Source organism: Heliangelus exortis, chromosome 3 (assembly GCF_036169615.1).
Source record: "Heliangelus exortis chromosome 3, bHelExo1.hap1, whole genome shotgun sequence".
NCBI lineage: Eukaryota > Metazoa > Chordata > Aves > Apodiformes > Trochilidae > Heliangelus > Heliangelus exortis.
Window position 1 is genome coordinate 100,388,182 of NC_092424.1, and position 14,313 is coordinate 100,402,494.

At 37.6% G+C, this 14,313-nt stretch overlaps 1 protein-coding gene across 4 annotated transcripts in view; it reads right to left on the bottom strand.

The window, feature by feature from the left end:
- The window catches only part of ROCK2 (Rho associated coiled-coil containing protein kinase 2), a 96,560-nt gene that overhangs the window by 38,690 nt on the left and 43,557 nt on the right, over positions 1-14,313 (bottom strand). For all 4 annotated transcript variants that reach the window (XM_071741915.1, XM_071741913.1, XM_071741914.1 and 1 more), the window contains exons 3-4: positions 7,633-7,733; positions 1,115-1,252 (exon numbers count right to left, since the gene is read on the bottom strand). In XM_071741915.1, the coding sequence (XP_071598016.1) occupies positions 1,115-1,252; positions 7,633-7,733 (239 nt within the window). The remainder of the gene's footprint in view (positions 1-1,114; positions 1,253-7,632; positions 7,734-14,313) is intronic.

Genomic DNA, 14,313 nt, shown 5'->3' on the forward strand with positions numbered 1-14,313 from the left:
ATATTAACCAATATATCACACAAATACATTTACAAATACAAACATTTATATCATACTTGACACACTTTCCTTTAAAAATTGAGTGTCAAACATTTCTCCTTACTTTCAACTGTATGTGAAAAACAAAAACAATTCCAGATAACTACTATTATTACAAAAAAGCCCAAACAACTTACTAAAAACCCCAGCTATTTGTTTAACTATTACTGCTGAATACAGGCAAGAACACAGAATATACTCAGAAGAGCAAAACATCTAAATAAAAAAAACCCCAACCTTGTAGAACATTTCTTGCATACCTGAGGTAAAATGTTATGAAGAATATAAGGAAAGCTTAAGGCCTCTCTTTTCTTATTACATATACAGAAGCATGGCAATGTATGTAAAAGTATTTAAAAGTATTAATTATTTAACAAAGTGAAGTACTAACAATTTCTCTAAACATATGCTTTCACTACTCATTTTAGTAATTGGTCTAATTTGCCAGTTGCAACAAATTGCAGTATTTAGCACTAATTCTTCCCAAAGGCATAATTCATATTACAAACACGATGCTGATATAAGTCATGAGACATCTTCAAGCAACAGTGTTCAAGAGCAGCTGAAGGAGTCAACTCTCTATTACTTGTGTTTTACTGCTGAGCTGGGATGCAGTAACTGACAACCAGACAGAAGATGGTTTCATGCAAACCACTGCTACAACCTCCTGTTCCGCGGGAGACCAAGAGAGTGCACTCACCCATCTACCAAACCACAGCTGAAACTTAAAGCATGCCTAATACTAGTTGCCTACGTCTCTATTTTTAATTAGTTGCAAAGGTAGCCTCCCTGTTATTCCTAATAATTATGCGTATATCTAAAAAATATGTTTAATTCCATTTTATGATGCATTTGGAGTGATTAAAATGTAAATTAATATAATTTCTAACTCAGCCAAAAGTGTTTCTAACACAAACTCAGCAAAATGTAAAATGCTGTAAAAATGGATCTTTTAAAAGGAAAAACTGAACCAAAACCATTATTTCAATTTAGATGTAAATTCAAAACCAGCTCAAGACTAGAAAAGATTTATGGCTCTATTATTATAATTTTACTCTTCCATATCTTTTCTTACCTGAACAACCCATGGACTGTTGGCAAAGGCCATGATGTCTCTTTCTTCCCAGAAAAAGGCTGAATCTGATCTCTTGATCATTTCAAATTTACTCAGTAGCTTCATTGCATAAACCTTCTGTGTCATTTTGTGGCGAACCTGTTGGATGAAAAAAAGAGAAATAACTTTAAAAATGTCTTGTGAAAAACTGAATGCCAGCATAGTGTATTTCTGGTATGTGCAAACTGCATTGATGCAAGCCAATGTTCTTTCTCACTATGGTTCTTAACACAAAAATGAGAGTAGATCCTACTTGTCTGCTGGAAAAAACACAACCTAACCCAAAACCAACCCAAAACTCAGAATAAGAAAAGTACTGCCCATCTCTGAAGAACTGGACTGTCCTTATCACCTTAGCAACACATCTACTTTTTATCACCCAGAGCACTAAAAAAGATTAAATAATTCTGGTCACAGACTAAAAAGGAAATGTTTGTCTATTCCCCCTTCAAAAGTTCCACTACAAAAGGAGAAATAAATGTTTACATTTTCTTATTCTGAACACCATCAGTCTGTTGGATTCAGCTCAGAAATTCTGCAAGCAGTCAGTCTACTTCGGCCTCTTCCAACTTTATCTTTCAACAAAAATAAGTGCTCCTGTTTCTTAAGTAGTAATTAAATTCAATTTAAATGGTGTAAAATAACATAAATCTTGCTGGAAAACTGAAATGAAAAGTTTTTAAGTCTGGAAATATTCTGCAAAACTTCATCTGAATACAGACATGAAACCAAATCCTTAAAGCACAGACTGAAAAGTCATTACCCTGTTAATGAAACCCTGTTAGATTTATGCTGCTTTATGAAACAACTACTAAAGGACCAGTTTTTTTAACATTCTTGAGTGTTCCTTGAAGAAACCAAGGTGAGAAGCATTCAGCAGTAAGATATCTGAGTCAGCAGAAAAAGAAGTTAACTTCATCTTAAGTTTCTGCATACTTTCTTCACATGAAAGTAAAAAAACAAAACCGTGAACTAATTTGTGAAATCAGAACCAAGTGGTTATGACTTTCTGGTATATTTATAATCCTCACATTTAGTAACATAAATCATACCCTCCAACCACTTAGTTTTACACAATGTCCAAGTTTAATTACTCTACTTGGAAGAATGTTTAATAGGCTTTATTGATGAACATTTGTAAGAGTTTCAGGTGCATTATAACTGCAGTGTAAAGATTCTGAGCAGCACCTATTTGGTCTACAAATTTGGGAGCATCAGTCTCCTGCTCCTGAGGAGCTGCAAACATTAATGTTGCTGAAGCAAACAGGAATTACATGTCAAAATAGGAGAAGCATTAGGGGGAGAGAAAAGAAAACCAACTTTGGAAAGGTGAGAACATGAGAAACAGGATTATTTATGGACTTACTATTCTTGAAATTGGGACTTTTTGCTCTGAAGATACAGCTACAAAAAATTTAGGATTAGCATCTTTCATAATTTAACACTAAACAACTTTCTGTACACCTAAATCAAAAAACCTCTGAACAAGCACTGCAACAAAATGCTGTAATTATATGCACTCTATAAATATGTATTTAAGAAATTAGCAATTGACTGTCTAGTGAAGGTGTCTTTAGAAAAAGTATTCTGAACATTTTCTTCTTCGCATTCACTAATCCCACATGGGATTAAATCCTAAAACTTGGTGGTACACCACAAACTATATTCCAGAAAGTAGAACTTTTATAATCCTGCTCAAAACCAGAACAAAGGCTGTAACCTCAAGAAGATACTGTTTAATTGAGGATTCATTTTCTCTGACAGTTCATGTAAAGCTCTGCAATATATTTAGTAATTTAGAATTCCTTAAATTGTTGTGTTCTCTTGCCTGGGTGTGTAGTTAGTATAGCTGCCTTCATTTACAAGAATAATTGTCTATCACTACTTGGGAAAAAAACAAGTCTTGAAAAGTCAGCAGGGCTTGAAGCAAGCTCATGCTTGCTCAGAGGCAAAGCAAATAGGGGCAGGGGAACTCCTGGGCTGCATCAAACGAAGTGTGACCAGCAGGTCAGAGGAGGTGATTCATGAGACCTCATCCAGAGTACTGTGTCCATTTCTGGAGCCCCTAACAAAATACAGACAGGGAGCAGGTGGAGCAAGTTCAGAGAGCCACAGAGATGATAGGAGGGCTTGAGCACCTCTCGTATGAAGACAGGCTGAGTGAGCGAGGTGGGGTTCTTCAGAAGAGAAGGCTCCAGGGAGACATCTAGATTTAGGTTAGGAAGAAATTTTATAGTGTGAGGGTGGTGAGACACTGACACAGGTTACCCAGGGAGGTTGTGGGTACCCCCTCCCTGGAAGTGTTCAAGGCCAGGTTGAATGACACCTTGAGCAACCTGGACTAGTGGGAGGTGTCCCTGCCCATGCAGGGAGGTTGGAACTGGATGATCTTTAAGGTCCCTTTGAACCCACACCATTATGTGATTCTATGACCAGAAATCACAGCCTGTGCACCATCTAAGATAATGTCACTAAGGCTATTAGTCAGCTAATTTAGTTCTCAAGAAAATTTTGAGATAGGTTCATTCTCTGTATGAAAATAAGGAACCAAAGCAGCAGTTAGCATACTGGCACACCCAAAGGCTGACTGTGTCCTACAAGTGACCAGAACCACTGATGTTATTACTTACATCACCACCATGCCCCTGGAGACAGCCTATTATTTAGCTGCTAGCCACTGCACTTTTTTACCCAGGCCTATATTTGAACCTACATATAATGGCTCATAGCACATATTATTCATGTATTAAACTGTCACGATGTTTCAATTTCTTCCAACTCCTTAAATGATCTGCCAAAATTAAACTGCAGCTCACAAGAATAACTTTCAAAATAGGTAGGAAAATCCCCTCATGCTATCAGTACCAAGTAACATGGCCTCATTTAACTTACGAAAATGCATTAAGAATAAGAATTTCCCTCTACTCTGGTTCATCCATTTAAGACTTTCAAGAAACAAATATGCACAAAATGCACATAATTTCTATAGTATCCAGCCCAGAAGACAATCTGTAGGCAAAGAAAACAACATATCCATTTGAAGTTACCAGACTGACTATGTAGTATTGATAATGGTACGATCTCTTTATGATAGAAGAAAATTTTATTTGTCCTAAATTTATCTGTCCTAGAACAGAGTTGTGAAATGGAGTCTAAGGTTTGAAATAATCACAAATATTGTGAAATGCCTAATAGAGTCATAAGAAATTACTACAGATAGGGTACCAAAGTTCATATCTTGGTAAGTTTTCAGGTTATAGACCACAACTGCTGTATTTGCTTTACTGCAGAAGTCTACATCAGCAGTAGCAGGGGAACTAAACCTAATAACAAAGTACTCAATTAAAGAAACTAAACCAGTACCTGTTTACATGGGTAAAAATGCTGGTTTGCAACACTAAGAAATCACATAGAAGAGACAGTCACCCAGACAGACTATCCTTTACTACCTAAATACAACAGAGTTTGCCTTTCTTTAGCTTTCTTTTCTAGCACATGATCAAGTCAGCCTGCTGTGTCACAAGTGTGGCAATGACACAGCACTTCGTGATTAGACCTGGAAGAAGGAACAGAGAATGTATTTGTTTCCAATCTAGAGGATTTTTCCTCAAGTGAAAACAACAGGATTCTCAGGTTGTGCTTTCATAAATTACTGTTTCTGCATAAATCATAAGTAAGAAATTAAGCCAAATAATTCAATTTTTCTGCCTGCCCTAGACACCAGTTACTTTTTTTCACAGCACTGTGTAAGAGAAACAGTGATCTGGCAGCTGGCAACTATTTTCTTAGCTTTCCCCATCAATACAGATGCAGCAAAGCTAGAGGCAAGAGCTAAAGAGTAGAGTTTAATATTTCTGGAGTTATAGGAAATTGTTTTTCCACCAAAGACCAGAGTCATCTGATCTCTCTTTAATGGACTGAATTTTTTAATTTTTTGGTGGGGAGGATGGGAGGGAAAGCAAGGCTTTTTTAAAAGATCTAGCTGTAAGATGCAACAGGAGATAATGTGCTTTCCTTTCCTGCTAGAATCCAGAAACTAATCTCTCCACAGCACTTCTTTCACAATAAAATGCTATATTGGAGCAGAAAGCTTGGGAGAATAACACTAAATGAAGGAGGTCATAGATGATTATTTTATGGTACATATTAAAGTGCTTTTAAAAAAAATCTGTTATATTTAAATATTACAAATGTTTAAAAAAAATTTGTGCTACGAATATTTTTGCACAATGGTACACACTGATAACATGACAGTCATGAATTTAACTCATGTTCTCAATCTTGTTTTATTTATGGTTCTTTCTGTGTTTAGCCTCCACTGAAGCAAATTTCTATTTTGATCACAGAATGTGTTGCAAAATATTTTGATTACTGCAAATCCGTCATCTGCAACTGTGGTGTTAACATTCTGAATGGAGCAGAAATAGATCAAGCTTAGCTCAACAGATTAAACTTGTCTCATACCCTGTGAGGCAAAAAAATGTAGGTATGTACTCCCTCATCACCAGCTAATATTAGTTCAAAACTACAGCTGGATTTATTAACCCACAGTTTTTTCGCTGTAAGACTACACAGCATTATGAACTCTAAGTGCATTTTTACATTCCATTAAAAAGATTGTTCTTTTAAATTGCCATGGAGTACACAAAACCTCTTAATGAATACACAGAAGTTCTCTCCACGTTGAAGCATTCGTGGCTTTTTTCTCTTTTGGGGATTATTTAGGGCTTATTTAAAGGATTAAAAAAAAAACCCTCCTAATGAAAAAAAAAAATCATTATATGACCAAGTTACTATGCATTTTACCATTCCATTACAATGATGAGGCAAATGAGATGTATAAAGTTGGTTGTCAGATTCCTCAAACGACCTAACTGCAGTATGTACACTGTAAAAAAATCACCTACTTAAAAAATTTAATTGGACATGGCACTGTGAACTAAAAAAAGTTTCTATTTTAGAACAAAGTTAAAGAACTTACATTTAAAATAAAATGTTCAAAGAAATCAAAATTATTTAGAAAAACACATCTTTAAAAGTATACATATGAAACAAATTAATTTTGATTTTTTAAGTACTTCTGCTATTGGAACATTCTCTTTTTCATCTTCTCCTCCAATGAATAGATGAGGAAGTCTGATCCTTTTAAGTTGATGCTTTGCTGACTTCCCATGCAAGTGCATGAAAAAGGAGCACCTCTATTAGCTCCTGTAGGTGGATATATGTAAGAATAAAAACCTCTAACAGAAGAACTTTAAAATAAACCATTTGAAGTGATTGTCAGCAAGAAGCCAGAATAGATTGATTTCTTACAATGCTCCCTGCAGCAGCACCTGTGTAAATGCCATGCTTGGATAACACTGCCTTAAAAAGCAACATAAACGAGTAAAAACTTCTGATTAAATGTTAACTGCCATATGAATTACATGTAAATTTGTGAAGTACCCATGCTTTATGCAAACAGTGTTAGGGAAGGGGCTTTTTTCAGCAATCAAAATAAATATTACCAATACTAATACGGAAAATACAAATAATTTTATAAATGTATTTTCATTACATATTGCACATTTCATTACCTCCCATAAACACTTCATTGCTAAGATACTGCCACATTCTTCAACAATATGTAAAAAAATAATTTTTTTCCAAAATCAATGTAAATTCTAAGACAGTATGATTTTCCCAGCTTCCTAGTGCAAAATTAGCCCAGAACAGTAAAATGTCAGTTCCATATCAAAAGACACAATCAATAAGGTAATTTTTGTTATCTTGTGGTAACAAGATAACCTGTTTCAATTGCTGCAAACTAGTTGCTCCCCTTTGGCTTGCTTCACATCTTTCTTCTTCTAAAAATGTTTACACAGAAGTTTACCATGAATCAACTGATCTGCAGCTGTTAGGTCACCATAACTTGTCTCTGGTGTCTGCATTCCCGGAATCTATTTGGTGCTTGTATCCATAGCTTATATCAAAACTGACATCATTTTTGTGCTATGTATCACACAGTATGACTTACAAGCCTGGGAAAATTCAAAATTAAATGAAAAACAGGCTATGCAGGATATATTATGTAACTTTTTGTAACTTTTGTTTTATAAATATAATTTCTCTCTATTATATAAAGTTTTAAAGTACAGATCTAGATATAACAGGATACAATGTTGAGTAGGCAATCTTAAGAAAAAAATCTTCTATTAATCATTAGCAAATCAGGTTTTTTTGTTGCCCCATTAGCATGCACTTTCATAGGACTGTTTCAGATATTTTTACACAGTGATGCTTGCAACCAAAAAAAAACCAAAAAAAAAACCACCAAAAAACTCAGATGTACCAGTTACTGTGCACAGAAATGACCTCATGATACAACAAAAATAGTACTCTTTATAACAATGCATTTTTACATATAAAGCATGCGAGACTGGGGAAGGTTTCAGCTGAAGCTGTATAACTGTCTAATCATTAAATCATTACATTCTTACCAGCTGCACTTCTCCAAAAGCCCCTCTTCCAATCACTTTGACAACATCATAGTCTTCAGCTTTCATTTGTAAAGCTCGGATTTTTTCCACAATCTTCTCATCTAAAGCAAAGCAAATAAAAGCTGTGATAATGTATGTGTTAACAGAGTACAAGGATTTTTTGAAATACTAGCATTCAGAGTCAAAGTAAGTTATTTTTATTTAAAAGTTTAGAGCCTTGGTAATTCTTGAAATTTTCATTCACTATTAATTGCCCCTTTCATTATTGTTTGGAACCATTAACCATCTGCCTTTGGCTGTAACTACCGAAATGTCTTTTGGATTTTGCTGACTCATTTCACACCTCCAGTATCCATTCACAAGCACAGAGGAAGACACTGGTAATGAAAAGAACCAGAGATGCCTATCTTGAGTTTTCAGACAATTATTTTTTCCCAGCTGCTGTGCTACCAGGACCCACTGACAAAGCAGGAGTGTGAAGTACCCAGTACACACAAAAGCACTGCAGGTGCAACCTGGTCATACACAGAGCAGTCAGAGAGCAAGGAAAATAACTCAGCAACTACTTCAGGTCACCAAGTGTATGACTTCAGATCCACTCATTCATTCCATGTGAAATATCAATTCAGTTTACATATGTTTATGCAACTGCTGGCCATGTCAAGGAACTTTTAGCAATCAATGCATGTGTAGTTCTATGCTTCTTAAAACTAGATCTGCAATACTCTGTTCAAAGGTCTTCAGGTGCAACATTCTGCTGGCAAGCTCTCTCTTTCAGTATCCTCCCTGTTGGCAGCTGTGGGAATCTGTAAGGGAAACCAGTGAAATTCTGATCTCTGACAAATTCTATAAATGTGCAAGGTCCTAGACTCTCTAATTTTGTAGATGTAATATGCCAGTGGATGTATTCCTGGCTAAACACATTTTTTAAAATTCTGTGCTTATTACAAGGACAAAAGATAATGGGAGCAATGAATGGAAAATTACACTAGATGTAATCTTTCTTAAGGGTGACAAGATTTGACACTGCCCCCTCGGATGCTTAGAAGAAGAAGAAAACAAAGCTTAACAGGCTGGCTGGTGCAAGAGCTTCCCTTCTACCAGGGAAGAGCATTAAATTGTATGAAGAGCTGTGGATGCTTATGTTCAAAGAGGAATAGAAGTGTGCATTGCAAGATCCTTGTTTAGGGTCAAAGACTGTGGAATTTGGTCCCTAGAAAGGCATAAAAGAGGATCTCAGTTCTGAATACAGGGAAAAAAAGGATTAGAGGTACAGTTAATTCCTTTACAGTCATTTACAGTTAATGACATTAAAGATGGCATTGTCAGTAGGGAGTTAATGAATATCTAATAAATAGTTCAACTATTCCTACATATCCATGAAGAACAATCTGGCAGGCTACAAGCAATCCAGGAGTTTCCTCACCATCAAGAACATTTCTTTTGAGGCAACTGAGCCTCAGCAGTGAAGCACTCTGATCTACTGCTCACTAATGAAAAAGAACTGGTGAGGGATGACACAGGAGTCTGTGGAAACCTTGGCTGAAGCTCCTGTGACAGGGTGGCATTTAAGACCCCGCAAGAGCCAAAGAAGGAACTCCTTGGACTTCAGGAAAACAGATTATGGCTTGTTCAGAGAATTCACAGGCAGGATCCTGTGGGAAGCTACTGCAGAAGGTAGAAGGGTGGGTTGATCTTCAAAGATGATACATTCATAGCACAAGAACAGTCTGTTCAAGTTAGCTAGAAACTAAGCAGGCAGGGCAGAGAGCCAGTTTGGCTGAACAGGCAACCTCTGCCACAACTCAAGCACAAAATGCAAAGGTTTGAAACACGGAAGCAGAGATGGGCTACCCAGCAGGAATCTCACAGGCATGCAAGGATGAAACTGAGAAAGCCAAGCTCAGCTGCAGCTGAAACCAGTCAGGGTTATGAAGGGAAACAAGAGCCTTGACAAATAAACTGTCAGTAAAAGAAAGAGTGAGGCAAATATGAGCCCACTGTTCTCAGTGGGGTAGAGGATTTACTGCTGAAGGACATGAAGATCAAGGTACTCAGTGTCTTTTTCGGCCTCAGACTTCATCAGCAAGCTGTGCTCACGTGCTCCCACAGCTCCCTGAAGCTAAGACCAGAGTGTGTAGTGTCACTGTAGAGGAAGTCAGAGTTAAGAATCAACAAAGCAAACTTGACTACACCAGGCCATGAGATGACACAGGATGCACCTGAGCATGCTGAAGGAGCCAGCCAACAGCATTACCAGACTGTTCTCTATCACCTTTGACAGGTGTCATGGCAACGTGGGGAGGCCCCTAATGACTGGTAAAGAACAAATATCATGTCCATATTCTAGAAGGTCAAGGAGGATCCAGAAAGCTACAGGCTGGAACCACAGCCTAACCTCACTGCTCATGATGGCATATCCTTCTAGAATCTACTTCCAAACACTCAATGGACAAGAAAAGATGGGAACAGCCAGAACAGATGTAAGAAGGACAAATGCTGTTTGATAAACCTGACTGCCTTCCATGACAAGATGTCTGACTTGGTGGACAAGGGGAAAGCAGTATACATTTCCTTTCTTTGTAGCATTACTTTCAACACAGCACCTTAAAGTATCTCTGTAACCAAACCAGGCTGTAACAGAGAAATCACAAGGCAAACAGAAATCTTGCTGAAGTCATGGTTCAAAGTTGATAGAGAACTGCTGCTCTTAAGACAGACCCAGACAAGATGGGTAAATGAGCTGATGAGAACCTCACAAAGTTAAGCAAAGGCAAACACAGAATCCTGTACCTGGGATGGAAAAACACCACACAGCAATACAAGATGGCATTCACAGGCACCTTGAGACAGAGGACCTGAGAACCCTGGTGGACAACAAGAATCAAGAGGAATGAGCAGCAAGTCTCTGCAGCAACTGTATCAAGAGGCTGCATTGGGAAGTGCATAGCCAGCAGACTGAGAGGAGTGATTTTTCCCCTCTGTTTGTCATTTGTGAGACCACATTTGGAATGCTATGCTTCATTTTGGGATTAGTAAGTAAACAAATGAGATACCAACTGAAGAGCTACCTGTTTTATTACCCCTTTGAAATCCTGAGGATGAGGAAATCTCGCCCAACTAAAAGAATAATAATCTTCATTAAAAATAAAAACCATCATCTAGGGATGCAGGTGTTGTGGAAGTACTATTTGTACAGATGGATCTTCTCTTTTGTCATAAAATTTAACAGATATGGAAGAGATAACCAAAGCATGGAATAAACCTGGAACAAAAAGCAGGCTACAAGCAGGTAAGCTCAGAAAAACACTGAAGCAATCTCACAATTGCAGCATGTTGGATCATATGATTTTGTTCAGATCCAATTCAAGATGCAGGAGACCTTTCCAACACCATCCTTCTAGTAGAGGTCTACATTTTCAGAAGATTTCACAGAGATGAGCTCATACATTTGCCGTATCTGTAGGCACAGATACAACAGATGGTATCTTGCAGCCTCATGATTTTGTAACAGCATGAAGCCAAACAGAATAAAAGTGTCAGGTTTAAAGGAAGACATCAGATGGACTACCCAGCCCCAGAATAACAGAATGTTATAAAAGTATTGTGATATTTAAATACAAGTCCTAACATGTCAGAATGTCATCACCTACAACTCACGTTTCTTGCTTGACACAGGAAGGATCAGGAATGTTGGGTAGCAAGAGTGCTTAAGAGGCATCTTTTGTTTTACTACTTGAAAATAGCACTATAACCTTTACACAAATGAAGATTCACTTTCTGAAGGGCAGGGTGGATCACTCACTGAGAGGTGGCGTCAAGAATGTGGCTGAAGGTTACAAGTGCTTGTGAGAATGGAAAAAATACTGACTAGAAGAGTAAAGGGGGGAGGGGAGGAAGAGAACACCAAGCTTTCTTGCTCTTTGAGTAAAGAGAAAAACAAACAAAACAGAAAAACCCATGTTCATAACCAGGTTATTTTCTTAAAAGTTAAAAAGAATGTGTATCAGGCAGTCCTGGGTCGTTTATGTATGGGGGATAAAAATGCAAGGGAGTGCAATTTTATCCCCACAGACCAGACACTGTCAGTCAATGAGTGCTGCTATGGAGTACATTAAGTGAGAAGTTGCTGCCCTAGGCAAAAGCCTCACTAGCACTGAAACAGCAGCTCAGCCAGGAAGTGCTGCAATCCCACACCCGCCCAGAAACAAACCAAAAGCACAACAGATAGACTGAAATAATTAGGGGTGCATACATAATATCTGGTCAAAGGTGTGTGAAGAACTAGAACATGCTGGAGACCTTGCAGAAGCAGCAGGAAGAAGGCAGCTTCAGACAGGCTCTAAAGAAAGGGGGGCAAAAGAAGTATTTTGTCTTGCATAGATGAAAAGAACAAAAGATATGGAAAGAGAAAGCAGCAGTCTTCTGATTTGCAGAGGATACATGCCTGACTAAATGACAGTAAGCCTGATGGCAGAACTTCATTGCTTTGTATCTACTAAGTACCCAAATGGAAAAGTGGTTAGTAACAATGACATAAAACTTGTTTATACATCTAAGACATGCTGTCTTAAACACTTGGTGCCTCTTAATTCATGCTGACCTTGGGAAAAGTTGCTTATTTGATACCTCTCCCTCTCTACCTGTTACTCTTACCAGAACAGTATCATTAAATATGGAACTGGAGCTCAACCTGATGAGGTAGGTGACTGCAAAGACATGACAAGGAGTGGCCTAAAGACTAAGAGAAAAACCAGAGAGGGAATTAGCTCCTCAATGCAAGTCCTACAGTGCCCTAGATTTCTAAGATTCTTCTGGGCATCTGACATTTCATCTGTGTCCCTGACAAGAAGTAAGAAGCACAGAGAATTAGTCATGATAGACATTAACACCCTATCAGAACACATGCTTCTCTTGGTTAAGTGCATGGCTAGCATCTGATTCAGGAACTTCAAGCAACATAAAACAAAGGGAAGGAAGCAGAACTGTTGCAAGAAGATCATCTAAACAGATAGATATTCTAAGTAAACAGTGTCTGCTTGAAGAGGAAAATGGCAAAAGCAAGCTCGGAGTAAGTTTATCCAGTAAGTTAGCAAAGGTGCTACATGAGTACACGAGTACACCTGTACTAAAAGTTCCTCCTATTGGAAATATGTCCATTGCCATTTATACTTTATAGGTTTGCCAACCTCAAAACATCAGCAAATCATTTTAAAAATGGAAGCTTCCAATTTTTGAGTGATGCTGATTGTTGCATCACCAATCTGTTTAGGGAGTCAAGGCTTCTGGATTGTACCAGGCCTGTAGACAGCACCACTTCCTGTCCTCATGTACTGACTTCCTCAAAATCCATTCCTCATGCCCTGATGAAAGGATTATAAATTATTAAACATTTTTAACTGTTGCTTAAAACTGCTGCTTAATTATTTAACTTTCTGCTCCCAGAAGCTAAAGCACCTAACAGGATATGAATATCTGCAAGAGAGACCACCAAAGCCAGCATGGCACAAAGCCACTCAGATAGGCTCCAACACTTAGCAAATCGCAGATGGTAGAAAAAGTGACTTGGAACAATTTACTCAAACTGTTGTAATAGCCTAGATGTCAGAAGAGGAAAGAAAAGGTCAAGAAAGATTCGTTACACCAAGCCCATGCCGGAAAGCTCAAGCTTCTTTTCTAAAATAAGCAAGACCTCGGAGGACTGTGAAATTCCTCTCATTGTTTTGGGAATTAAATATTACGTTATGCTTTCCTGTCTCATGAATACCCAAAGAAGCAGCCGTTGAACTCAACTTCTAAGAGTTGATTACAGCAATTCAGAAGACAGGACAGGAATGGTTGTACTTTTAGATGTGATACCTATCTGCCTCTTATGTTAAATGCATGCTCTACTTTGCTTCAGCGCTTTGAAGAAAGTGATATCCAATCAAACAGTAAGAGTAAACAGGCAATTAAAAAGTTTATTGCATATTAAATACATGACAACTGTTTAAAAACTGCAAAGCAGTCAGAGAAACAGGTTATATCAAATTGCTATAGTACAGACAATTAATAAATTGTAGCTTTGTGAAATGAGTTTTAAAATTCGAGTTTCATGCTGAAACTATGAGTTGAACTCAGTATCTCAGCTGAGATGCAAACTATTTATTTAAATTAGAATAAAATAAAACCTTAGCCTGATTAGTAAGACTTGCAGTAGGTGTCAAGTGGGGTGCATTCAAACCCCTGAGAACATAGAGGAAAAAAAATGTATTTCTCCAAGTGTTATTTTGGAAGAATTAAGTGCTTAAATTGGATGAAAGCATGATGATTATTGCAGTGTTTTCCACAACTTTTGAAGATTTTTGTAATATGGACTGTAACAATCATAAGTACCTATTCTGCTTCAGCTGCTTCACTTTGCACAAAAGGGTGTAAGTCACAAGATCAGAGTCTATTAGGACCTTTTTACAGTAATTCTCATCTAGGCATTAACTACAGCTCCTTAGATGCTGAGAAAAAACAGGAGAGACAAGAACTCACTGCTCCCCAACATAAGAAAATATCTTCCTCTTCCATAAATTGATACCATTCTCTAGTCTTCTTCCATGTCCAAGTCCAGCCTCTCAGAGAGGTTTCAGCAAGCACATTTATGCTCTTCCTCTCCACTGATCCATGCCGCCCTCAGAACAGTTTCCAAAA